Source organism: Cuculus canorus, chromosome 1 (assembly GCF_017976375.1).
Source record: "Cuculus canorus isolate bCucCan1 chromosome 1, bCucCan1.pri, whole genome shotgun sequence".
Classification (NCBI taxonomy): Eukaryota; Metazoa; Chordata; class Aves; order Cuculiformes; family Cuculidae; genus Cuculus; species Cuculus canorus.
The window spans coordinates 79,633,376-79,661,364 of NC_071401.1; the positions used below are offsets into that span (position 1 = coordinate 79,633,376).

Genomic DNA, 27,989 nt, shown 5'->3' on the forward strand with positions numbered 1-27,989 from the left:
AGCAGTTGATAAAACATTTTATTTTTGCCTGCAAAAATAAGCAGTTGCAAGAGGACATGTAAATTACAGCTTCATTTAATCCTGTAGGCTGGTTTCCAAGTTAACTATTACTCCACAGTCCAGAATGTCTTTGTATATAGTCATAAATAGACTATTTGTTATAAAGCAGTAAGGCAACAGTAATAATTGTATTTTAATCAAGCTCTAAGATAAAGCATTTTTAAACTGTTACAAGCCAAGCAAGTTTCTTTTTGCTGCATCTAGAAATGCATTACCTATAGGTGCCAGTTGTGATGGGTACCTCATAAATAGAAATGATTGCATTGAACAGTAAACTTTATCTCTCATTATTATTACCTTCAAATTAAAACATTAAAGAAAAACATGCAGAGTTTGGGCTTCCCTGGTTAGCTGTAGGTGCATAGTGTTAATACTCATTTTCGTGCCTTAACTATTAATGTAATGTTGATTTTATCTTAATTAGTTCTATTCATTTGCCTTGGAGGACGAACTTGTTTTCATGTCATTTGTCTTTCATTGGAACAAATGAATGCCAGAGTGCAAACAGAATAGGTGTGCTCTGATCTAAGAAGGTGTGATTGCTTTTCTGATCACATAATTTGCAGTGGGAAATAAAGCAAAATAAAGTATTTATTTTATTTTATTATTCTGTATTTTTTAAATAAATGAGCAGGTGTCGGGTTTTTTGTTTGTTTTGTTTTTCATCTAAAGAGTTAACCGTGATTTTGGTGGGTTTTTTTTTCCCCTTCCAACCAGGCACTGATGCGATCGTCCAGTAGGTGGCTGGCATTCTCCGACTCTCGCCGGCGGCTCCACCGGAATTAGCGCAGTCATTTAAGCAGGCTTGCTCTCATCATGGGAAACGGGAAGAATTGACGTCCAGAAGATCCTGCCTATAGGATCAGAGCCGTAAGCGGAGCCCTGCTCTTTCCTCACTTTAAATCCAGCTAGCAAATACAGGTGCTGAGAGCCGGGAGAGGTTGGCAATGCAGCACAAGAGCAACTACCAAAAGTTCTTGCTTTTTGTAATTCTCTTTTTTCAGACCCAGTTCAACTCGGCAGACCTGAAGCTGGGAATTTAACAAGTCTCAATTTTGAAAATGCCTCCCACTTACTGGTCTTTCAATTTGATAAGTGGCCTTCCAGAGCTCAGGAATACTTAAAAGCAAGACAAAGTGGATGAGGAAAAGGCAAGTTTCAGGATTCAAACTATGCTAAAACATGTTCTCCTTTTACCTTTCGGAAACAGTACTGTTGAACGAGCTGCAGCTGCTCCTTGGTTCGTTTATTGTCAAGACGTGTCACAAAGTGATATGACTTTTAAACTCTTTTAATGGTTTAAAGCCAGCAAGCAGCAGCAAAATTAAAGCAAAAAATTTATCTGAGGATTTTCCAAGAAGAAAGCTGTCTTCTCAGAAGAGCCAAGTAGGACAATGGCATCTGGAGAGTGCCTTCTGCTGGACATAGAAACAGATAACTTTATTCTCTACAACATCTCTGTCAACCAGAGTGCAAATCTCTCCCTCCTTGGTGACGACTGGTTCTACCCAGCATTCCTCTACGCCATCCCCACCATCTATGGGATCATCATTTTGATAGGCCTTATTGGCAATATCACTTTGATTAAGATCTTCTGTACTGTGAAATCCATGAGAAATGTCCCTAACTTGTTCATCTCCAGTTTGGCTCTGGGAGACCTGCTGCTTTTAGTGACTTGCGTGCCTGTGGATGCCAGCAGGTACCTTGCTGACGAGTGGCTCTTTGGCAGAACTGGATGCAAACTTATCCCCTTCATACAGCTCACTTCTGTAGGGGTGTCAGTCTTCACTCTCACTGCTCTCTCAGCTGATAGGTAAGCTGGCTGCTGCAGCCTTGAAAAGAAGTCTGCATATGTACGACTCTGAAAAATACACGATTACGAATGCATGTTTTGAGGTAATAAGCATATTTTTAACCTAATGAGGGAAAAAGAACAACTTCAGTTAATTTCTCATGATTTTGAGCACACAGCTTGAGGAGGAGGAGGAGGCAGACTGAAGGCAGGATACTTTTTCTAGGCTAAACTAGATTTTTGTGCAATTCAGCTAACAACCTAGCTTAATTAAAAGAAGAAAAAACCTAAAACCAAAACCAAGAGCAGATCAAGCTAAAGACCAGAGAAAGAAAATACTATTAATGAAAGATGCTCTGTTAAAAAGTAGCATGTTCATATTTGCCAAAAAGATAATTGATCCATATTTTATGAAATATGAAGGCACTGGAGCTACAACTTAAAGTGCAGTTAGAATAAATTCTTTCTAGTGGCTTGCTTCCTAAAGGCTAAGTACAAGTGAGGCAATATTTCATGAAATATGTCAAAAATATTCAAATGAAGATGTCTGAAACCAGGCATCTTTGTTCACTATAGTCAATGTATTCTCTTTAATTAAACTGTTTGCCCCTTATCCAATCAAAATTGATCTCCGATGTTGGTTTGGAAACTTGGTCTTTCAATAATGTTTGGTAAAAATAACATGTAACAGTTGTGCTGTTTTAGAATATGTGAAAATGAGTTTGAATTTAACAAATTATGTGCTTATAATAAGCAAGCTCTAATTTAGGTTTCATTGAGGCTTTGGAAAACTGTCTCAGAGCATTCAGATTTAAATTAAAAAGCCATTTTCATTTCAATGTTGTTTGGAAGAATGAAGCCTACTTTCTTGGAAAGGTTTTATGTATTTATTAGGCTCCTGCCTTTTATAGAAACTCCTGTGCATCAGAGAAGCCAGACTGTTTTATTTATAATTTGGATGCTTCAGAGAGAGATTAAGGAACGCATTGTTACCATGCTAAAGTTATAAAATTTCACAGAAGTGTTACGATTTCTGATGAGAAAAATATTTTATTTTCATTTTGCTTGAGATTTTCTTTCTTGGTCACAAAGAAGTGAAACTAGGTTTGCTTTAAGTTGTCCCTTGCATGCCATTCTGTGTCTCTCCTCCTAACCTCCTACTTTAAAACATCAAACTATTTTTGTTGAGTTCTCAAGGTAGTTCATAGACATATTTTCATACATATATATATGTAGTATGTGGTCTCAATGAAAGCAGATGACTCCACAGTGTTTCAGAGACAGAATGGTTAATATGTTTATTAACTCCTCTGTGTTAGTGTAAGTATAAAAATAGCACTGTCTGCCCCCACAGTAGATGAAAAATAGCCCTATGTGTAGACAAAGGTCTTCAAACAATTTGCTCCAAAAGAGCTGGGAAAACAGGAAAAGTGCACAAATCCTCCAGCAAAGGACCAACTGCACTTTCACTCCTGAGTTTTATGTGTTCTCACATGCTTTAAAGAAAATCTTGGGAAAATAATAAGTATTTTTCCGGGAAACACATATTTCCAAAGCTGTAAGGTAAGTTGTTTTAAGGAGTTTCACAAAAATAGAAATGCATAATAAAGAAGATCATGTTAGAGAGATTTGTTGCTATCTGATCGCGTGTCACATAAAGTAAACATTGCAAATGCTTTTACTGAGTAACACATTGATAGTAGGCTTTGCCTGAAGTGAGAGAATAGAAGAGAAAACAGCAGCTACTGCAAGGTTGGGTTTTGGTGACTTTAAATTTTCAGCTTCAACTTTATCTGGATCCTGTTAACCATCATCCTAAAATGAGACTTTACCATTTTATAATGAAACTTTACCACACTTTTCAATGCCACTTGGCTACGAGGGAGACAAGCATCCATGTAGAATAAGATTGTATGTTCCTATTTCCAAGGGATACTTTTACCTCTTCTAATGCATCTATTGTCCACTGCAGAAGGAAATAATAATAACAATTTTACCTTTATTAGATCTATGGATCTTAGATGCTATGCATTGAACCACAAATAGCCCTTATCTAGTATATACTGAAGTTTCAGTTTTGGTACATTAATAGCAGTGCAAGGATAATTTTGCTACAATATAACACAGTCCATATTTTGCCAGCTCACAGCCCAATTGTCTATATTTGTTTTCTTAAAACTGTCGCACTGAACTCTAGGGCCCATCATTAATCATGTCAGAATTGTCAGGAAAGCAAAATGTACAAGGAAATCTTCCAAGCTGCGAGTTGACTGTGACCAGCCTGGTGATGCGTGTCTGGGTCTGCAGAGGGCCCAGCTGCCCTGTACCCTCCTGTGCTCCCTGGCATAGGGAGATGCTGAGCCTGGCACCTGGGACAGTTTCACAGGCAACTATTTTTGAGGTCAAACGTGCCATTGCATAAAGAATGAACAGCAGCTCAGCTCTTCAGGAGAGCACCAGCAGAAGACAGAGACATGGTGATGAGACCAGAGTAAGACAAGGAGTCCAGCAGATCAGCACAGCTCATTTCACTTGTCTTTTTCTCTCTGAGGTGAGGAACCACTCCAGGATAATCAGCAAGGTGGTGCCTAGCCCATGGAAAGAGATACCTCCAGAGGAGACAGTATAAATCACCTGATCAGGATACCTATCTCCCTCCTTGGGTATAGAGGAAGCCGTGCTGTTTAGCACGAGTTAGATGCCTGTATCTGAGATGGCAAATGTTCAGTGACATGAAACCTACATGAGATGCTCACATGGGGCATGTGAATATCCCTGTTCTGAACAATAAAAGCCATGAGAGAAAAACATAAGCTGTCTGCTATAATTAGCATCACATGGCAGTGTCTCAAAGGAAAAGGAGCCTTGTCAGTCCAGCAGAACTTTTGTCTACAATTCATCTTCTACAAAAAATAATAATAAAACCTCTCAGTTCCAATCTTCTTCCATTAAAAAAAGCAAGTGGGAACAACTGTCAGAATTACTGAGGTCAGAATTACTGTCAGAATTACTAGAGGGACCTGGCATCTCTGGGATCAGAACTCTACTGTGTAAAGAAAAACATTGGAGTATGAACATGACGATTATTTCCAAAGAGGTGACCATTGAAACACAAGATGAAAGGTAATGGGTAGATGTGATGGGCAAATACAGTACCTGAGAGAGTGGTGAAACACACATGCCGCATATTATAACAATTGTACAAATCATCTCTTTTGCTTTCGACCACTTTCTGAAAATGAGGGGCCCAGTTATAACAGATCTGTGCACAGCCCAGAATATGGGTGCAGTGCTGTACGTTCCTGAGGTACCTTTTATTCTTTCCATTTCCACTGTCCCGTGTGTTAGGCAGAGTTATTAACACTGAATCTGTCATCTGCTGTGGACTGCAAGCACTCAGATAAGTGCCAGCTTCTACTAAAGAGCACCTAAAGTTAGGACCTAGTGGTTGTCCAGGGGACTGACTGCTCACTTGCAAAGTTATCTCAAGGAGAAGCAGAGCACCAAACTACGCATCTCAGCTTTTCCTGTGGTGAGAACCTCCCAGTCTGAAAGACAGTCTGCATGAATATGTGTGCACACAAGCATGCCTACACAGACTTGATTAGGTAGGGCATAACCAAAGGATTCCCAGGTGATCTGCAGAGCAGCCAGGAGAGGGTTAAGACCCATGGTGTGCTTACAGCTACACTCCATGAGCGATAAGATGTCAGGGCTGAGTATACAAGAGCAAGGAAACAAGCAGTTCAAGCATGTTTATGTGTGTTTGTGTGTTTTAGAAAGTCTGTAAATGAGGTTGACAGGAGAAGAAAATCTGTCTGCCTGCTGTTTTGCTCTGCTCTGTTGAGGCAGTGGATTTGTTCAGTTCATTCCAGTAAAGAGCTTTTAGGTTTGCCAGTCGGCTTGCCCCCCTCCTTCTCGGTGCAAGGGGAAGGGGTATGGAGGTGCCTGTGAGAGCGGTGGCACCTGAGCCACCAGCCCTGACAGAAAAGCCAAGGCTGGCTCAGCAAGTGACAGGAAATTAAATTCTTTGCACAGTAAGAGTAAAAGCAGCCCATTTAATTGCCCTTGTCAGGAGAGATGTCTTTATTTAATTGACTGTTTCTCCCATGAGTGACAAGGTTTATACATTTGCATTTGAATTACCCAAGCTGTCAAGTAGTGATCATACTTCCCCACTGTTTTGCTGAGATGGTAAAAAATTGAAACGCCTTGGTGCTCCTGCAGTGAAAACTTCCTGAGGTAATGCTGGTTTTACAAGCACACAACAGAGTAAGTGTAAAGCATAACTGAATTTTGCAAGCAGCATCTTTATTTAAGCATGTTGAATTATTTGGATTTTAGTGGTTGAAAACTGCAGCAATGCCTGCCACTTGGAACTGCCTGCTGGCCTGTAACAGAGGGGAGGGATAGTGTAGTGAGACACATGTCATGACATTACAGGTAGGGTTAGGTGACTTACCATGGTAAGACCAGATGCAGCCAGCAGGAGATGCAGTCGTGAGGGACCTCTGAGGCCTGAAATGAGTGCTAGAGCTTTGGAAATGTTGACCTCACAGCTTGGATGCACAAACAGATGCAGTGATGCAGCAGTGTCTCCAGTTGCGCTGGGTGTCTTGGAGCAGGTCACAGTCACAACTTTTGATGTTCCTCTGAACTCAGATGACAGTTTGTTTAGCTAAGAAATAAAAAAAATTCAAATAACCCTCTCAAAAAAAAAAAACCCAAAAACACTGATGGAAGAAAAGCAAATCTAGAATTTCTAGAAAGGTGCTTTTAAAATCAAAAAAATCTTTGCTTAGTAGACTCATCTCTTCTGTGATTTAGATGTTTCCAGACCCTACAATTAATATTATGTACAAGCCAAACTGGATTTCCATTGAATTGATTTACATAGTTATATATATATATATATTTTATAATATTATCAGTTGTAAAGTATCAGGTTTATAGTGGTTATGAGTTTATTCCGGACAGTTTAATCACAGCATTCATGAAACCCATTCAGCTCACTCAAGCACTATTGTAGGGCAATTTACTTGTGCTGTAACTTACTGTGCAGCTTCCAGAAAGTTTTGAAAGGGTGACAGAGAAAGCCACTCTGAACTACCTAGGCAGCCCTTAATCCTGTCAGTGTGAGTTGGCAGAATGGTACTCCTGCATGTACATTTTGGATCCATTGATGCAATTTCAGCCAGAACATTGGTCATTCCAAGCCAAGGAAGAAAAACAGAGGGGCTTCAGATCCCAGTCCAAAGCCTTCCTTCATACTGAAACACCAGGGAGCACTTCCTCGACCCGTGCTACTGTTTGTGCCACTGCTCTTCCTATCCTGATTACACAGGGCACGTGCAGAGAGATACACATATCTCTCACAGCCTATGTACAGTTTAAGATCCTGTGTTGCTGGCTACTCTGTCAATACAATACAAACACTCTTAACACACTTGGTTTTAGCTGTCATTTCCTCAGCTCCTGCATCTGTCTACACCAAGAGAAAGAGATCAAACAGCACAAACTTTCTGAATGTCTTGATTAGCCAGAGCAGATGGCCAAAACACAATAGATGTACTTCTATAACCAAGAACGTTAGAGCTTCTATTTATATCAGTGGGACTGCTGCGCAAATCTGAGGTTAGAGTCAGTGCTAATGTGCTGGAGACTGTCAATATTTAAGCAATTAAAAGGAAGAAAAGTTGGATTACCTATTGTTTACATTTCAGTAAAACCTAAAAACCCCTATCAGTTGTCATGGTCTCACAGTACGAAGTGCTGTACACACTGCTAATACAGAGAGTGACTGGCCGCTGGAAATCTGCTGGCTGTGGGTCAAACTGAACACAGTGGGGTGGGACATCACTGCAGCAAGCCCATGGTGGTCCCATTGGCTCAGGTGCTAGTGCTTGGTGTTCAGATGTGGACAACAGTCTGGCTAAAAAGTGTAGAAGTGAGTTGAGCTGAAAAAGGAGAACCAGACACAGTCTGTCCTGTGTATTCGGTGTAACATCCAGTAGCTGATTCGCTCATAGACAGCCCTTGCAATAAACTGTTTTCCTTTTGCTTTGAAAAGAGACTCCAGTTCTACTGATGCCAAAACCGCTAGCCTTGTTTCTCATCATCTCTGCACCCACATGCCCACCTCATCACATACCATGTAAGACACCAGAGGCCATGAGATCCTTCCCGTCTGAGCTCCTGCTTGCAGCAGGCTCTTTGATTCTCCCTCACACCACCTACTGCATATAAGCAGGGGAATTCAGCTTCCAGAAGACCAGGGTAGAAACCAGGGAGAGTGTCTGGGCCCCTTGCAGTTCTGAGGCAACAAAAGACAGCGAGACTCTTGTTATGCTGTGGAGAAAGGCAGAAAGCTGGAGTTCTTGCAGGAAACTTCCCTCCTGATGGCAGGCTACTGATCAGTTTAACCAAAGTGCAGAAGACTGTGGAATGTCAAAGGGAGAATTGTTGTCCTTGCCTACCTTCCATTTATGGCCAATCTCTGCAGCTCTGTGGGAAGGCAGGAGAGAAAACATTACCATGACACCCTGAGAGAGAAAACTGTTTCTTCACACCAGCAGAGAGCCCTGAAGCATGAGATTTAGACATGGATGGTTGAACAACCTAGTTGAAGTAGGGATGCAGATACTGGACTAGCACCAGCTGCAGTTGTCATCCAGTTCAGCGGTGTAAGAATTGGATTAAAACAGATCTTTTCAGTAACACAGCATCATTCTGAGTATTGAAACTAAAAGTGCCCATATCACCCTGTCCCTTTCATGTGTGTCCAGCATCCTGTTGTCTTCACTGCTTAGAAATTATGTAATATTTCAAGTCAAAATTTGTCTGACCTCTAACCACTGCATAATGATCTAACTAATAACACTCTTGATAGGCTGAGAGAGTTGGGGTTGTTCAGCCTGGAGAAGAATTTGCTGGCTGTGAGTCAGACTGAACACGGTGGGCTGGGACACCACTGCTGCAAGCCCATGGTGGTCCCATTGGCTCAGGTGTTAGTACTTGGTGTGTAGATGTGGACATCAGTCTGGCTAAAAAGTGTAGAAGGCTCTGAGGAGACCTTATTGGGGCCTTTCTATGTATAAAGGGGTCTTAGAGACTTTTTTACGAAGGCCTGTAGTAACAGAACAAGGGACAATAGTTTTAAACTGAAAAAGGGTAGGTTTAAGGAAGAAAAGGAAGAAAATAAGGAAGAAAATAAGGAAGACAACTTTTACAATGAGGGTCGTGTTGTAGATGACCTTTAAAGGTCCCATCCAATCAAAACCATATTGTGATTCTATGATAAAGGCAGTCAAGGATAGCAGTAGATTGTCCAGCCACAACGTGCTGCCAGAAGTTCATGTGGAGATGATGGTCTCACAACATCCATGTTTACTGAAGTCAGAGAGAGGGCTTAGGCATCATGTAAGGGACAGAGCTTTATTTTAACTAGCTTGGGTACTAATCACACCAAAGCCATGACACAGTGAGAATGGTTAGGGTATCTTATTTCATCAAGTGCAGAAGAGACACTCCAATGTTTTCTCCTGGTCCCCTCTTTGCTTGAAAAATCTCGATTTTTTTGGCATAATCTGCTCACTTGGGTCCTAGATATACTATTTTACACGTGGCTGAGTTAAAATGTCTTCTGTTAGACTATGGTTGTTTATCCCAATGGTACTACAACATTTTTACAGTCTGGTCAGCCACTGTGTCATCTGCAAACTTTCCCAGCAAAGGTTTTGTAGCCTGCTGAAGGCAGCTGATACACATAATAAATAACACTGCAGCTAGAGAAGGTTCCCAGGACCCCAGCTAGAAATGGCTCCATACACTGCAACCTATTTACTGGCATGTTTAAAGACCTGCTGGGGAGGCTATGGGGCTTGAGGTCCCTACCTGCATCCAACTTTCAGACCATGACTTCTAATTTTAACCCTTGTCCTGTGGGACAGGGGGTGGTATTGCATGGGTGTGGATAGAGGATGAGTGTCACGTGTGGCCTGGTACATACGTGTGCATATGTACAAGCATGGTCACCTGTGCCAATAAGCCTATGAAAGTTATGTCTCCCTTCTATGCCAGCATGGCCCATGCCCTTTTTCAGCACCTACAGTGTTCATAGAATCATAGAATCATTAGGTTGGAAAAGACCTTTGAGATCATCAACTCCAATCATAATACTACTAAATCTACTACTAAATCATGTCCCCAAGCACCTCATGTACCTGCTTTCTAAACACCTCCAGGGATGGTGACTCAACCATATCCCTGGGCAGCCTATTCCAGTGCTTGATAACCGTTTCTGTAAAGAAATTTTTCCTAATGTCCAATCTAAACTTCCCCTGACGCAGCTTGATGCCATTCCCTCTTGTCCTATCACCTATCACTTGGGAGAAGAGACCAACACCCACCTCTCTGCAACCTTCTTTCAGGTAGTTGTAGAGAGCAATAAGGTCTCCTCTCAGCCTCCTCCTCTCTAGGCTAAACAACCCCAGTTCCCTCAGTCTCTCCTCGTAAGACTTGTTTTCCAGCCTCTTCACCAGCTTCATTGCTCTTCTCTGGACACACTCCAGAGCCTCAATGTCTTTCTTTTTAGCGAGGGTGCCAAAATTAAACGCAGTGTTCGAGGTGCAGTCTCACCAGTGCAGAGTAAGAGAGCAGAATCACTTCCCTGGACCTGCTGGTCATGCCGTTTCTTATACAAGCCAAGATACCATTGGCCTTCTTGGTCACCTGGGCACATTGCTGGCTCGTGTCCAGTCGGATGTCAACCAACACCCCCAGGTCTTTCTCTGCCAGGCAACTTTCAAGCCATTCTTCCCCAAGCCTATAGCACTGCAATGGGGTTTTGTGTCCCAGCTGCAGGACTCTGCACTTGGTCTTGTTAAACCTCATTCTGTTGGCCTCAGCCCATTGATCCAGCCTGTTCAGGTCACTCTATAGAGCCTCCCTACCCTCAAGCAGATTGACACTAACTCCCAGCCGTCCGCAAACTTCCTAAGGGTGCATCCAATCCCCTCATTCTATCCCAAAATTGTTGTGACAATTTTTTTTCTGAAGTACTAAGTATGTCAGGCATTCAACAAGACAGACATATTATTCATCATTTGCTAATAGTACTAACCTTTCCATTATACCATCTGCATTTGGTTTTGGGCAACCCAAATACTTGCAGTTTTCTTGGTTATATCTTCCAGCTTTCTGAACTTTACAACTTTGGAGCCACTTCTTGAGAATTTCTTCACTTTTTCAAGATTAGTAAAAAAACTCACAACGATTGTTCCTCAAATGTTACTAGGTGTAAAATACTCAGGCCTGGTGTTTGTGTTAGCAGATGTTAGCTCACACCTTCCTTAATACAGCTGATGAGATTTCTGCTACAACACTGCACACATGATACAGGTACCCCCTCCACATTTGGTCTCAAAGACAAATATCTAGTCACTGCTTTTCACCTTGTCTCATCATTGTTTACATCTTCACCATTTATGTGTATGCCTGACTTCCTGATTTCTTTTGTTCTTGATGTATTTTAAAATGCAGGTTTGTCTGCTACACAGTGACCTTTGATATTTTGTTGGCTCCTTTAGCTTCCATTACCAGTCACTGACATTTTTAAACTCTGATATTTGCTGTCATTTACGTTTGCTTTTTTCCCCCATCTGTTCTATATTGATTTTTTTTAATTGCTTCTTTGAGATTTTAGTATAACTCCTTATTTTCTCTTACTTAGGGCAGCTTTTTGTCCTGTAGAGTCTTTTCAGGGAAAGGTGAAGAAGACAAAGGTGTAGGCCAGAGGTCAGCTACTAATATATAGCTAGCATTGCCCCCTTTATGTTTATGTTCCCAATCAGTTGATCTGACAGCTGCTTTTAACTTTAGGAGCTCTGCTTCTCTAAACTTAAGTACCTGTCTGTCAATCTATCTATTTGCCTGCCTGTCTGTCTGTCTGTCTTTTTATTCTCCTTCCACAAAATTAAGCACATCATGGTTGCTATAGCTTGAGGACTGCTGATTTTTAGGTTATTGGTGAACCCTTCTTTCTCTGTCAGAACAAGGTATAATAGGAATTTATTGCATATCACAAGTAGGACTTTTGGGATAGAGAAACTGCCATTTTTAGAAACTCCAATTAATTTCTATAACTGGCTCTGTGAGATGCCCAACAGCCACACTACAAGTTTGGTTTACCCAAGTGATGCTGGTTTTATGTACCAAAGGTGGTGCTTTCAGGAGTAATAAGACCGAGTCTCTAGTGAGATGAGGAGTCTGTGCCTGAGGCTCCAGCTTTAGTTGTCCTGATAGAAGTTCATTCAGCAGGCATGCTAAGCCCATGGTCCCATGCTCCTGATAAGAGACAGCAAAGCCTTGGGTGGAAAGCATCAACAGGGCTTGCTCCTTTGATGCCAGATGGCCCAGGCACCAGCATCATCCCTCCCAGCTCAGTGCCATACGCACACTACAGTGCTAACCCAGCACCAGCAAGCAACTCCAACAGGACATAAGTGTGATCATGAGCACATTCTTCTGCCTGTACCAGCCACAGAGCGCAGAGGAACATATGCAGAGATTAGCTGGTGCTGAGGGCATGGGGTCTTGCCTGTGTGTGGAACTCACTCGTTTTGAAGTCGAAGGATATTTTTAAATGAATGGGTCCCACCCACCCCTCAGACAGCAAGTCTCATATCCAATTGCAAGGACTGACAAACTGAGGCTGACCCCATCAAAATCTTTCACTTGGGATCAGAGTTTCATTGAGAAAGTTGGCTCACAATCACCTACAGGGAATAAGTATCCTGGCTGAAAAGCAAGTCTTTCTAATAAGCAGATCATCATCCATGGGACACCTGCTATTTCCTGCAGTAACCTTTACATGCCTTGTTTTTCATATGTATAGTTAATTTCTGAAATATTTTATACTTTGGATGATCATGATTAGAAACAGCAGAGTCACTGTCAAATGGTTGCTATTTAATCTCTCCTTCCCCACTATGTAGTGCAGTTTAGCGGTCTCTAAAACACTCTGTCTTAATGTCAACCTTAGTCGTTGCTGGACTGAAATTCCCATTTGTCCGGGCTCTAGGATGATGTAACAGTATGCAAGTATACAGACTGAAATTTGAACACATACTCCAAAAACTGAGAACTATGTCACTTCCCTCAATGTATCCTTCTTCTTTCCATTTAATTAATAAAAAGAGAAAAAAAGTAGGCAGTACCTGCCAATGTATGTAAGACTAGACCATTAGAGACATCTTTGTGCCCGTAAGCAACTTACTAAAGATTTTAATAACAGATGTTCAGCCAAGAAACATGCATAATAATGATAATCATAACTAAGTATGTGAAAAACAGATAGACCCGGAACAGATTGTCAGAGTGTGTTGATGAGTTAGACAGTCTAGCAATTTTGTGGATTTATTGAATTAATTGTCTTCAGTGCTATAAATATTCATCACATGTATAGTGGAAACAATAAAGAAAGTTTGGAGCATTGAATTTCTCATAGATTTCTTCAGACATTTAGTAAGACCTTTGCTTTGCTTTCCAAGTGGAGCTTCTCACACAACAAGGCTCCATGTGCTTCATTTATGCAGTCTTTGCATAGCATCAATCTTTTCTCTGTTGCTTGAGGCTTTTTTGTATGGTAATTGAGAAAGTCCTTTATGTTATGTGGGCAAAACAGTAATGTGATATTAGTAGAACATAATTACAAAATTTTAATGGAAAGGTTCTATTCACGGGCCAAGACCAGATCAATGTGCAAGCATTAAGCTTACAAATGGGGACAGATGACTGGAGGTCAGAGGAACTGTGAATTGCACATCTTTTGTCCCTCTTTTGGATACACATGGGTACAGCAGAAATATGGGGATGTGCTGTTTGAGACAGTTCTTTCATCATTACAATAGGAAGTGGTGGCAATTTCAGGAGCTCATTTTCTAGATCTGGGAACAACTCACATTAGATCAACATCTCAACGTAGAGCTCGGTTTAAACAGATTCAAAATTTTGCAAGTGAATTTCTCACTTCAGAGAAATAACAGAAAACAGCAATATGGTATATCTTTCTGCCAGCTGGGGTTGGTAATGAAGCAAAGGTGGGCAAGCCTTCTGAAATTTTGTTCGAATAGTTTTTAATACACTTGTTTTTCAAACCATTATACAAATTCAGGAGCGGGGCCCAGGATCTTTTTATGTAAACAGTGTAGGACACAGTAATAGATGGTACTATTTGTAGTAAATAAGTTTCCTTGAAACGTAAGCACTTCTGCAAATTCATTTTGGAGGGGCTACGTCCCATTTCCCTGTAGGGAGGATAGGGAGGATTTTTTTTCTTATGTTTCTTGCAAGCATGAGGTTCAGCTGCAGGAAGATAGGTGTACTTGGAAGGATTGTGATAAAAAAAAGGGCAGTACTCTGTTGCAGAGCCTCTTCCAGCCATTTTCTCCTCCTACACTTCTACTGCTGAAAAAAAGTAAGCAAGGAAGAGTTATGAAAGCAACTTATGTCTCTTTTTAAGTCAAATACAATAGGTGATAGGAATGTAGTCACTGTCACATAGCTGCTGTACAATCCTTTTCATCATAATAGATCACCAGGAACGGCCACCTACCTGTGTGACCAGTTGCCTTCACTTCCATTGGGGAGGGATATTCCTTTCCCATTGCCACTATAAGACCCTCAGCTCATGGCCACAAAGATACTGTTATTACAGAGGACACTAATTATTTTGGTTGAAATTAAGATCTACCATAGTACCACATGTAAAGATACTGCAGAATGGAGAATCTCCTAGCTTTAAAAAGCCTCTCACTCTTTTTGCAGCCCAAACCTACAATATATACAATGAGGGCTTTTATATGGGCCATTTGTACTAGCTTTAATTGCTAAGAGAAAGGACAGGGGAGAGGCATTAACATAAAGCAAACATAAAAGAGGAATGTAAGCTCAGGCTGCTTTCAGCACCAGCTTTTCTGCGCAGCAAAAAGTTACCTCCCTAAGGAAACAAAACCCAGATCATAGGACACATGGAGATAAATTAATTTAAAATCCAAAGGAAACATCTGATTTTCCTCCCATGTTTAGTTGTTTAATTCAATTTTTGTGACTGTTTTTTCAGACACAATTAAGTGGATGAAGGTGACAGGAAAAAAATCTGAGGGATGCACTGAAGCTCTTGCCTTAGAAATAAGGTCCTTTCTTCCCTAGTGTGAGAGCAAAATTATCATATCTCTATGCTTAGAAGGATATAGGTGACATGGTTTTGAATGCAAAGCCTATTTATACTTCAGTTGGTGTGTATTTTCTTGACTTAACTGAGGAGCACAGAGATGGGTAAAATATTTTGCACCAGCAGAGAAGCATCTAGGAAAGTTTGCTATCCATTTGGAGCCGTATTTTGATCTATGTCTTTGGAGAGTATATCTGTCACTGTCTCATTCATGATAAAGCTACTTCTGTGTTATATTTGAGGTTGTGACTTTGGGGATAAGTATGCAGTATTAGCCAATGTTTGCATAGTCAAAGTTTTAGAGTACATTAGGTGGTGTTATCCTTAGTTACAGTGCAATTAACACAAAGCTAATGAAAGAGTTTTCCAGTTTCCCTGGCCTATTAACCTCAGTGGGAAAAGTATTTACCACAGAAAAACTTTGCGTGCATCACATTTTAGCAGTTTCTGGTCATTCCAGTAGTTTTGTTTGTGAGAAACAATTATTCAATGAATATGATAGAGATCCTAAGAGATGTGCATAAGACATTTTCCATGATTCAATAGAGAGGCACACATTCTGTGGATTCCTACCAATCCCCGATGAATTTTGGGCATTAGGTCAAGAAGTGATCATACTTCATATGTTATTGAATTCTGGCGTTCTGGGTTGAAGCAACTCTCTCACTAGACTCCTCTTGGAGGCCGGGAGGCTGACCTGGAGAAGAAAGATGGCACCAGAGTCACTGCAGCTAGTGGACACTTAATATAGCTTCATGTGTAATTTCTTTGTGTTGGCTTCTTTGAATGAGACTGAGAGACAGAGAGATCACTGGCATCCATCATGGCCAGAAGGTCATTGGCAGCTGCTGCGCACAAGGCAGGTTGCTGCTTCAAAAGCACGGTGGAAGCAGAGAAGTTCAAAGACTGAACAGTAGTAAAGGTCAGAATCTCTTTCATATTTTCTATCAGATTGGCAACCCAGTCATTTTTATCCAGGTTGTTTGACAACTGGAGAGAGATTGGAGTTGACACAAGTTCTTGACAGTACAGTTTTTCATTCAACTGAATCTTCAGGAAGCATATTTTTCTTTTTAAGTTTTGGCCTTTGTTGTAGGGCATGAATCATACCCCTGGTTTTTAATCTTTTTCAAAAATTTCTTTAAAGTGAGTCAGGAAAGGAGTTCAGCTGAGAAAAAGTGATATCAAGCAATAATTAGAGACAATGAATGTGAGAGCAAGCAGAGGTCCACGGCCATGTCTAGATCTACTGCAGACAAGCTGAGCATGCAAATGTGACATGTACTTTCAGAGCCTATATTACTGGATGGGTAGAAAAAAAACTTTCTAAGACCTTTGCATGAGGGCTCACTTGGCTGGCCATCTGGGTTTGGGGCTCCACTGAGGTATATAGGCACTTTTGTCGATGTCTTCTTCAAAGTGGATTAGATAATTCAAATGCTGGATGTTAAGTATGGGAAAGTGACGTGCCTCAGGCTCGTGCCTAAGTTTAGCCATCTAAAATTAGCTGTGAAGCTGGTCGTCTCACTGCCCAGGCTCTGTCTACAGATATCAGAAAGAGTAGCATCTCCACAGAATTTACTAACCTACTCCTCTCAGGCACCTGTTTCTGGAGGAATCACCCCTAGAGTTGCCTCTTTCCCTCCAATGACCATAGCAGACGTCTAGGCAGATGCCCTGTGCTTGGGCAGCTGTAGTTGATGAGATGCATGGCACTTCAGTGTTCTAATGCAGATATAGAGAACTGGATCCAATTCATCCAACTTCAGTTGGCCTTTGGGTGGCTGTTCCCACTCCAGCTATTTACCCTTGGACCATGCCTTTCACAGGAGACAAAGTGGAGTGCTATGACATGAACAGATGCTGGCAGAGTTAAAAGATGTTTGCTGGAGACGCAAATGGTATGGACTTGATGTCACTTATGTCCCGAGGGGTGGTCTACCTTAAAAAACTGGAAGTGTTCAGGACTGGGCTAGCTGCAGTAAGGCTGATTGCAACTGATATGAGATGCAGAGCAGGAAAACTTATATTTTCTAAACCTATTTCCTAGCTTTATTTTTTTCTGTTTTATCTTTTTTGTGCTTCAGCCTGATGGTTTGAGTCTACACTGAGCCCCTAGCAAGCAAAAGGCTTGACCATTCTCATCGTTTATATGTGCTTTACAAGGCTTTAAAAAAATATACCAAATGCCTAAAAATCAGTGCCAGAATTGCTAGCAATTTCTAATTATGTTCTTTCAAAACTATATTGTTTTGAGATGCCATCTGTAATTAAAATGTACTAATAATTTGAAATGGATTCATTTTCTGACTCTCCCTACTCTATTAATGATAACAAAAATAAACCAGAATCTCTCTCCTTACTCTTCAACTCACACGTTACTGGAAATTAATACTGGAAAATATTTGCTCAGCTGGCTATATTATGTCAGAAAATGCCCCAAACAATTATGCTAACATGTCGTGTTAATAAGCATGCAAGTTGTCCGTGCAGAAATACCTTTGAATTAACTAGATTGGTGAGTACCTTGATATATAATTAATTTCCTTTTGCATTTGTCTTCCTTAGAGTCTCCTGAAGATGTTCAGTTAGTTCTGTCAATAATCTATAACTGGTGAATTAGACTATACATTGAGCTATTTCAGCTACATTGTTTTAGTAACCTACCTAGCTTTTCCCTTTTATTACTGCAATAGTCGTAACATCATATTTGTTTAAGTGCTGTGATTTTCTTCACCTGAGATGATGATTTTGCACTGGAAAATTGTGCTTTGTAGTATGACACACTTAATACCCAGCTTCAAAGTGCAAGTTAAAGGGATGGTAAGCAAGCCTGAAAAATACTGTGTCTGGCTGCTGTAGCTGCATAGCTGGAATGAAGGGGATCTGAAGAGCTTGAAGAATAAGTCATTAAGCAGAAGACTAATGAGCAAGATGTTTGCAGTCCATTAAAGGAAAATATCATCTACATAAGACACATGAGGGACTATATGAAGAAACATTTCCAAATTATGAGATACCCAGATACAGTCCTTATAAAAACAAATATAAATAAATGTAAATGTATGTACTCATGTATACAGGTATATGTATGTATATGTATAAAATATATGCATATAAATATGTATATGTATATGTATATGAAATAAACACACATATATTGTATGCATATGCAAGGAAGGGTAGGTATGCTGAACAGAGTATTCTCCTTATAACTAGAAGTTTGAATGTGGCTTGAATAAGGCAATTACAAAGATAAAACAATGCAAGACTGATAACGTCCTGTCTGAAATGCTGATCTTTAGGATAACTCAGTCTACAGTATGTAGGGAATCAATTGCATATATGAAATGTCCCTGCTTTGGGCTGCCAGGCAGACGAACCCATCTCCAGGCTCCCTGATCTCCAGCAGGGCGTTATTCTCGCTACCTCTACTCCTGCCCTAGTGCCCAATTCGGCTGGCTAAAGGAGCTGGGATCCTTGTAGGATATTAGAAATGGACTCTGAAGGAGCCACATGGAAATGAGGGATGTACTCTGCCATACCAAAAGCGTACTGGGACAGCCTAGGACCCAGGCACCCATCAGTCCCTGGAGGGCTGACAGTAACAAAGGGACCAAATGGGCTGTGGACAGTGTGAGGTATATCTTCGAAAAAAACATCCAACAGATTTTAGTTGTTATGAGAGTGACCCTGAATAATAACTTATGAAACCTGCAGATATTCCTCCCTGATTATCTTTTTTTCCTCTACTGTGTTCTTTAAATATATTTGAGTTCTGATAACATGACATATTAATCCAGCAGATTTGAAGTTCTTCTGTTTCCTGGTCCTCTCATTACACATTTTAGCTTCAAATACGTTTACTTCTTTCATTTTCTTGGATTTTACACTACAATTTTCTGAAGCTGAAATCATGAAAGACGAAATTGCAAATAAAAATAGTGCTCTACATATCTAGAATAGCAAGCAATAATATTATTTTTCTTCAAGAAAGTCCATTAGAAGCTTTGGCTATTTTGCCTGGGTGAATCGAGTTAGGGACAACTCTTAGTTGCCAACTACATCACCAAAGAGCGGTTAAAATGGTCAATATACTCTTTGAAGCTTGAGAAAATATAAGACTCAGTTTGCAGGAGGCCAGCATACTCACAGCTGAAAATGAAATGTATGGCAAAACCTCTGTCCCGTTTCCTTCAGCACTGTTCTGTGAAGGGATGTAAACTGCTGTATGCTTTTGAAGAGAAATCTATGATTACCTTTCCTTTCTTAATGCTATTTGGACATATACATATTAATGCCAGGCAGCACTGTGCTTTGTTGGGTCGATTACAAATTAAATTAACTCAGAATCAATACACATGAAGCTGAATGGACCCATGACAGGTGGTTCTGGTTTAAAATGAGAAATCTATCAAAACCATCAAAATTTAAAGCATCAGAAAAAAAATTACAGTCTTGAGTAAAGAAGGATTTTGTTGTTTTGGTCTGTATTTTTCCTAAATGGAAGAGATAAGCAAGAATACAATGCCTGAGGTTTGAGGTCGGTAAATACTTTCTTTCTTTTTTTATCTTTTAGGTACAAAGCTATAGTAAGGCCGATGGACATCCAAGCATCCCATGCACTGATGAAGATTTGTGTGAGAGCTGCTGTAATCTGGATTGTATCCATGTTGCTTGCCATCCCTGAAGCAGTGTTTTCAGATCTACACCCTTTCCATGACAAAGGGACTAATAAAACCTTCATCAGCTGTGCTCCTTACCCACATTCTGACGGGCTGCATCCCAAGATTCACTCAATGGCATCATTTCTGATCTTTTATATCATTCCCCTATCTGTCATTTCAGTTTACTATTATTTCATTGCTAAGAATTTGATTCGGAGCGCTTACAACATTCCCGTGGAAGGAAATGTGCATGTGAGGAAACAGGTAGAGACCTGACTTTCTTCAAAAATCCACATTCCCTGTGAATCTAGGAGTAAAATGTGTACATACAGGGAGATTTACACTGGCACAGATGGCATCTGTTGTACTAGTTTTAATAGTTAGTTTACTAGGTGTGTTAAAAGAATTAAAATGCCTGACAGAAGCCATGGCACAGCGCTAAATAGTTAAAGCTTCTTCTCCTGTTTCTAAGTTCAGAGACCTTGGCAGGGTGGTTACCATGACAAACATAGGAGACCCATGCCAAAGCCTGGGAAGGTATTGACTTGGATAGGGAGAAAGAGGAAGAGTGTTTAGAGAGTGAAACTGAGGAGTGGAATAGCAGAAAAACAAAACTTCTCAAAGCTGCTGTGTCAGATGAGGGACTTTGGATAAAGCTTTGCTCTGTGAAGCAGTGCCCCTTCACACAGAGGGAAATGCTGGCTCTGTAATATGGTCCTCCATATTGAAAAGAAAATGAGATACAGCCATGGGAGGTGGAGGTTCTCCAAGGGCTCCCCAGGGCCAGGAAGGTGCATAGCTGCTCCATGTCCCCACCACAGATCAAGCTCTCATCTGCTGGTGCTGTTGCATGTTGAGAAACCAGTACAGGCTAGAGAGAGACTCGGGAGTGGAGACCAGAGGAGGATGGTGGTGGATGCAGCGTCCCCAGAAGAGAGGAGAGAGCAGGATAGTGTGAGGTCCTCCCAGATGCACTGAAGTAACATGCCTCATAGGTGGCGTGATCTTAGCAGCGTGGAATCTCAGGACATGAGGACAGTCCTGACTTCCCTCTGAAACTCTTTTGTCACTACAATTGTACTTCTAAAAATGCCTCTTTTTCTAGGTTCTCCGGAGGGGAGTGGTGTTTGACAGAACAACCTGTCCACCTGTAATTTGCCCTCTAATAAGCCAGACTGGTCCATCATCTTCTGGTCCAATAGCTGGTAGCTTCGGGTTTCACCATAAGACAGTTTTTGATTTATATAAGCAGGCTATTTTCTCTAAATAATGCAATCTTCTAACCTTCCCTTTGTAGCCTTGAAAGCAGAGTTACTTCTGTTACTGTCAGTTATAAGTTGAGGTTTTTATAAAACTGCTAACTATGCCACCACAGAGGTCACAGTTGGGCTAGCTCAGCTAGGACCCGTGTAGTTCAATGAGTTTCATGTTTTAGTGGAAAATGTGTAGCTGAAAATGTGAAAGTCCTGAACCAAGTGACAGGATTTAGCCAGAATTTGGCCAGCCTAACTCCAGCCTGTCAACTGGAGACTGTTTCCTCTTCACTGCTCATGTTCTAAGTGACTGGAGAAAAAAGTAGTCATCTCTAGGGGGGAAATCCAAATCCTGCATGAGTAACTGAGTATTTCAGGTCAGGGCTTAAATTTTAATGTATATGAGCCTTAGGATGTCCAAGTAAGAAAGCAACAGCAGAGTAACTCATTTCTAAACAACTTCTTTACCTTGACGTATTGACCTTATTTACCTTACCTCTTCCTTTCGACCTAAGCTGAACTGGCACAAGCCATTCTTCATCTGCACAAATGTCCATATAATTGCACCTAGCTGACATCTCCACCTTAGGCTGACCTAACGCAATCATCTCATGTAGCCTTCAGGTGCTAAGGTGAAACAGTATGTCTGGAGAGCTGCACTTTCTGCCTGTTAAATGATGTGTGATCCCTGAAACCCTTATCCTTTTGTGCTTCTGAATGTGTGTAAATCTTTCCCCTGCAGGCCATTCTTTCTGCTGATTCTATGACTGTTTTGATTAGGGACAATAAAGTGAGTAGTAAAAGCATCCCTTTCCCCCTTTGCTCTTGCAGAGAGAGCTCTAAAGAAAGCAAAAGGCCAAGCTGCAGTTTAGCACCATCAGTCCATCATTCCCATCCTGTAGTGCATTCAGGGCTATAGGTTTCCATCTGAGATAACTGATATCGATTTCTTTATTGTGTTGCTTCCTTTCTTTTTAGTGCAGATGTGGCCTCAATAGCCCTATATCAAATTACATGTGCATTTAAAAAGAATACATGGCTTAGCCGAGGAGAGCCTTTTCTCAAAGGATTTAATTTTCAGCTGGCTCTCTGGAGACATTATTATCTGGTATATGCCAATCCTTCCTGCACTCAATAGCTGATTTTTGGTCAGTTCCATTAAAAGGGCACAAAATAAAGTCAAAATGGGCTTGTCAGGTCTCTCCTGCTTACACCCTGCTTGCATCTTTCCTGAGGAAAGATCAGCCTGTGTGAGCTGTTGAGATTTTCATGTACCTGCACAGATCAGAAGGGGAGTGAGGATGGGGCAGTGTCTCAGGAGCCTGGCCAGGCACCACAAACACACCAGTGTGGGAACAAGGGTAGCTGGGCTGGGGCTAGAGGCAATTTCAGTCTGCTTGGGTCCTGCTCAAACACAGGGAGCAGGCTACTACAGATTCCCTAGGAGTGCCTGGGAAGAGGTGCAAAGATTACCAGAGAAATAACATTATGAAGCCCTGAAAAATCAGCAGTGTTACACTTCCCATGCCTGCAAGCTTCTGGCTGTGCAATGTCTCCCAGGGAGCGGTGTATTTCAGCAGGTCTTTTAGGGCAACTCTGTCTGCCCTCTTCTTTTGGTTGACCTCAGTTGTGGCTCTTGTTTTTGTTAGGAAGAAAGCTCTGGTTTTCAGTGGCATTATCTTAGTATGCAGCACTGGTGGACAAAAGTCAAGGTACGGTTTACCTCAGATGCCCTCAGCCGAGCAATACCTTTAGGTTAACTCCAAGCCTGTGCACATAAGTAAAAAAAAAGGGTGGGTTTTCATGAAGGTTATACTGTGTGCTAGTTGACATTGTAAAAGCACCTTTCCCTGACAGAGCACAAATTATGCTATGAGAGGTGGTCATCCATCTATTCATCGCCTACACCTGCCTTCTCCTCATAGCCTCAACTCTTTTAGCTGAAGGGTCCACCTTGAAGCTGCTTTAGTGTTTCTCCAAGTATAGAATTTCCTCTCTTGATTTCTCCAGCTTCTTCAGCCTCTCAGTGCTACACTTGGTCCCTAAGGGCCATGAGCTGTTGGTAGCATTTTTTTATACACATGCCACATGGCCCCGAGACAGAAAGTCCTGCCTCTAGGCTCTGTGAAATAGCCCAGACCCCTACCCCATAATTATTAATAATAATAGTAATAATAGTAAGCTAATATATATAAATCACATAAGAACATATATATTACATGGGGGTAACTGATGCACATGTTGGCATTTGTTGCCTAAGCTGGAATTTTAAAAAACAGCAAGTCACTTATGTTTTATCCCTAAACAGGAAAAGAAAGAGGAATTCCTTATGTAATAAATTATTTGATTTTAGGGTAAGATCATTGAGGAGAGGCAAGGAGGGGTTTCAACTCTGCTTTTGTTCACCTGCTGTCCTGTTTGACATGCTCTGGTTATGCTGACTAACACGCGCTAGCCCCAAAGCTACAGCACTGGGAAAAAATGGTTAGTAACTGGTCTGAGCTAGGAACAGCTGATAAATTACATTTCTCTTTCTTCTTCCAGATTGAATCTCGTAAGCGTCTTGCAAGGACAGTGCTGGTCTTTGTGTGCCTCTTTGCCTTCTGCTGGCTTCCCACTCACATCATCTATTTATACCGGTCCTACCACTACTCAGAGGTGGACACCTCAGTGCTGCACTTCATTGCCAGCATCTGTGCTCGGATCCTGGCATTCACCAATTCTTGTGTCAACCCTTTTGCTCTCTATTTGCTCAGCAAGAGCTTTCGGAAACAGTTCAACAACCAGCTGTTCTGCTGCAGAGCTCGCCTCCTCATCAGGTCCCAGAGCATGGCCAGGAGCACCACACGAATGACCTCTCTCAAGAGCGCCAACCATTCCCTGGCTACCTTCAGCCTTATCAATGGCAACCATGTCTGCCATGAAGGCTGCGTCTAAAGGGCACAGTGAGGGACATCACATACCTAGTGTGGCTGCTTAGTTTTGTTCTGTAGTTACGGTGAGTAGCTCACATACGCACACGCACACACATACAAGGAGGTCTGATGTGTTCAGAGAAATCAGAGGCGCTTGACACATCCAACATTTCATCCTAGGCTGAGGTTGAAGCATCCAACACTTCATCCTGGACTGAGATGGAGCCAGAGCAGCAGATCATTGAGCACCAGCCCACAAGAGCTATCTGGGAAGCACTCTGTTGCTTCAAGTCTTGCTGCTATCAATGACAGCAAAGTGAGCACCTTAAGATCAAATCTAGTTTGGGTCTACCAATTCTTCATCACTTTCTGCTCAGTCCTGAACTCAGGCAGACTTGCGACAATGGCAAAGACCATAGCAGGTGCACAAAATTTGTCAGAACAGTTGTATTCAGCAGTCCATGGTATAATATATTTTGACACCAAAATAAACCCATTTAAATAAGATAAATACTTTTACAAAGAAGTTCACTGTAGGTCATTTACAGACTTTTCAAGTATTTATTTATGTTCTAAGTACAGTATTAATTCATAGTATAAAATATGTCAAGATTTTACTGGGGCATGTCAGTGGCCCTGTCTTAAAAGAGCAGTATCTTACACTACATCAATGTGAAAGCAGTAATGTGAATAAATGTGAGTTGGAATATGTTTACAGTTTTCAAATGTGTGAGCTTTTGCCATATTGTGAAGGAGACAGCAGGGCATTTTCCAAGCATTACTGTTTTGCTCTTCCTGTCTTCAAGGTGTGAGACGGCGACTGTTTCATCACCTAAGAGGTACCACGAAATTTTAGTTGGGTTTGGCTAAGGGCAGGAAATTACCAGAAAATGAAGCACAGCTAATTTTCATGTAGCTATTTTTCATGTAGCAGTAAAATGCTCTAGTTTTTCAGTCAAAGCTATCAACAATGCCAATCTCCAAGCCATGGGTTTTTTTAATTTCTGTCTTCACGGAAATCTTTGGGCAAGACTGGCTAACAGGTTGGAGAATGAGGTCTTCTATAAGGTTTACTCCAGAGCAGTTCCTGTTCCAGGTGTCAGCTGTTCTGAAAACAGAAGCAGTGTTCTGCAGATAACAAACTCTTGAAGTGCGTGGGCTATAGGACAGGCAATGAAGCTGCACACCTGATAAAGAAAGCTGCTGCGAAAGAAGGCCATAAATCAATCACTGTAGCAGAACATTGAGTTTTTAATGGTCCTCATCCTTTTTGATGATGATCCTTTACCTTGCCACAGCAAAAGAAAAATGACATCTAGTAACAGTTTGTGTTGATCTTGCTCTGTGAATGTAGGAAAAGGCATGCGTGCAGTGTAAAAACATTCAACTCTGGATCTGCAGCTGCTCAAGGATGCTGGCAGGAGCTTCAGCCTCCAGTGTCTGCAAAAGGGCTATCATGCCAAAGGCAGAGCTCTGACAACTCTTTAACAGATTTTGTCTTTGAGAACGGTGCCCTCTGAGTGAGGTTCGACACTCAGGTACATAAGTTCAGTATGTGGTCCCAGCACTGTGTGGATGTGCTGCTAAGGGCAGTCCTGCCCTGACCTCCACCATCCTGGGCACCACCACCTGTGTCATTCCCTCCTGCAGGCTTGAGTGCCCCCACACACCAGTTGGCCTGAAAACTAATGTGATAGGGTTATTTTACAGCTGAGTCAATTCCCTTACTTAGCTGGCTGTGTAGCTATGGCATTAATTTCAATTTACTGGGCTATCTGAGATTCTCATTTACTAAAATTTTCAGCAGGACATTCAGTGCTTTCCCTGACCTTGAACACAAAGCCACATACAGTACCAGAAGCCCCATCTGTGGCCACTTCAGGAAGTTTTGTCAGGTTTTGAGCTGTTTATGACATTTCAAAATGAGAAAAAATTATCTGGCCTAAAACATTTTTATTAAATGTTTTTTTCAGCCTTGTAAGAATTTAATTAAAGCAGGAATTATACACTTCAAGAGCAGCCACACCGTCTGCGCTATGTGATTTGTCCTCCTGTTCAGTAACAAAGCACACATTACTATTGATATACAAGAGTCTCCAACAGTTTCTGAATTTTTATTTCTGAGGGAAAGGGGAAAGCACAGCAACAATGTGAGAAAACCATAAATATGGGGAAAAGATCATTGCTATAACTTCCTCAGGGCTAAGCTGAATACGAACAGACCTTGCTTCCCTGAGGAAGATGTTCTAAACACAGGATAGTTATGAAGATACCTCACCATGGTATTAAATAAGTGTTGTTGGTGTTACTCTTTTCTTCTTAACAGAGCTAGTGACTCTGAGGACAGGAAAGATGGGTTTGGCTCTGATCTGGATAGCCCTTTCCAGAAATGCGACTGCAGGTGTCCGCATGTGGCATGGCCTCACCATTGTTAACTTGCTCAGTATTTCTTTTCTCTTTGTTTTCAGAGTAGAAAGCCAAAAATTTGAGGGGAGTTCCATGCCAAATGTAATTCTTTCATCAGAATCTAAGATGCTTACAACTTCTTTTAATTTTTATGAACTTAGATCAAGCTTTTTCAGATGAAATGTAGATTTTCCTTAACATTCTTCATTTTATTCAGATCCCTTCATCCCCCTTTAATATCTTTAAGGCAGTTAGGTGCTTTTGTTGGAAAAAGAAATATCGATTGAAAAAGGATTCCTTGCAAAAAATATTCTGAAATGTATTTCACAAACTCACACTCATTTTTTAACACCTTGTATTAAAATAATGAATAAATTCAACACAGCAGTGGAGTTCAGGGAGGATTCAAGAAAGCTTTCTGAAATATCCCAGCAAGTAATTAAAATATTGTGTGGTTGTAATTGGTTTTTGTTTTCTCACTCCTTGTCTCATTACCTTGGTTTCTAAAACACTATGTACTTTACACCCCTGCAGCAGTCTATTCCCTTATCTAGCGTTATCTTGGTGTTTGCTGGCACACCTACAACTCTGACTCTTTCAACCTGGAGCATTGTTTGCAGTGTTTGGTGTGTTTGATAAATTTTCAAAGTGCCCAAGATAAAACCTCACCCTGGCAGGCGGCTTCAAAGCCACATCTTCTGTGCTGCCCAGTCCTGCGAAGCTTTGCAGTCCTGGATGGGGAGAGCCCCTGACCATAACCCTGCAGTTGCTCTGCACCTCAGTTCTCTGCTCAGCTCTCTCCGCCAGCACCAGGAGCATTGTGGTGGCATCTCAGACCACGTTGCCTGGGAAATGCTGTGTTTCAAGGCTCTGAAAAAAACTGTCCCTGAAATGCCTGTTTTCTGGGTGGCTGAGGAATTTTCCTGTTGTCGAGACAGATATCCCAGGTTTCATGAATGAAATTCACCTAGAACCAGATAGCCCTTCGGGTTTGGTCTGCTCTGTCTCATCTGACACATGGCAGTTGTATCACGTTCAACCAGCTGCAAGCTGTGAGTGAGGGAAAAATGGTCAGAGGGTTATTAAAAATATGTCGTCGCCATTAGATGAATTGATGTAAAATGAGAAACTAATGTTAAATAGGGCCATAATGGGTAATGTCCATGCTTTCTCAAGAGAAATTAAATAGGACAAAACATTGTTCTTCATTAGGAATTTGAATTTTCTGGGATTCCTGAGTTCCTTTTTCGCCCATTGAACATGGTGGGAGATAAAGATGTTGAGTAAATCACAACTTTCAGTTTTTCTTGCTTTGGTTTACGATTATTTGGTGAGCTTTGGCTAAAAATACATTTCTTGTAAGTTTGGAAAACCACTGCAAAGAATAAAAACCTACAGAAATTTTTTAATATTGACACTAGGTAAAGAATTCGGAGTTCTTGAGCTCTGCCTTGGGGGGGGAATTTATACTGCAGTGTTTCCAAATATTGCCTTTTAGGAAATGTTTAGATATGAAACATCAAAGGTGTGTGATGCTGCTGCATGGCAAGAATAGCTGTAAGCAAGAAGAAGGGTCACATGGTGAAAAAAAAGAGTTGTATTATTGAACACACATATTTATTTTATTTTATTGAAAAACAACATAAATAAATAATACATAAGGTA

At 41.1% G+C, this 27,989-nt stretch overlaps 1 protein-coding gene across 1 annotated transcript; it reads left to right on the top strand.

Moving 5' to 3' along the window:
• Window positions 1–887: 887 nt before the first annotated feature.
• Window positions 888–27,927, top strand: GRPR (gastrin releasing peptide receptor). The gene is made up of 4 exons (XM_009565564.2): window positions 888–981; window positions 1,065–1,873; window positions 19,663–20,014; window positions 23,548–27,927. Exons 2-4 carry the CDS (start codon window positions 1,455–1,457, stop codon window positions 23,938–23,940), a joined length of 1,164 nt encoding a protein of 387 aa, XP_009563859.1. The 5' UTR covers window positions 888–981; window positions 1,065–1,454; the 3' UTR covers window positions 23,941–27,927.
• Window positions 27,928–27,989: the final 62 nt, after the last annotated feature.

Excerpts from the sequence above, each read along its gene's own strand:
- GRPR (XM_009565564.2), top strand. The coding sequence starts at position 1,455 with ATGGCATCTGGAGAGTGCCTTCTGCTGGACATAGAAACAGATAACTTT. Across the intron at positions 1,874-19,662 it reads ACTGCTCTCTCAGCTGATAG|GTACAAAGCTATAGTAAGGC; the intron begins GTAAGCTGGCTG and ends TTTATCTTTTAG. Across the intron at positions 20,015-23,547 it reads ATGTGCATGTGAGGAAACAG|ATTGAATCTCGTAAGCGTCT; the intron begins GTAGAGACCTGA and ends TTCTTCTTCCAG.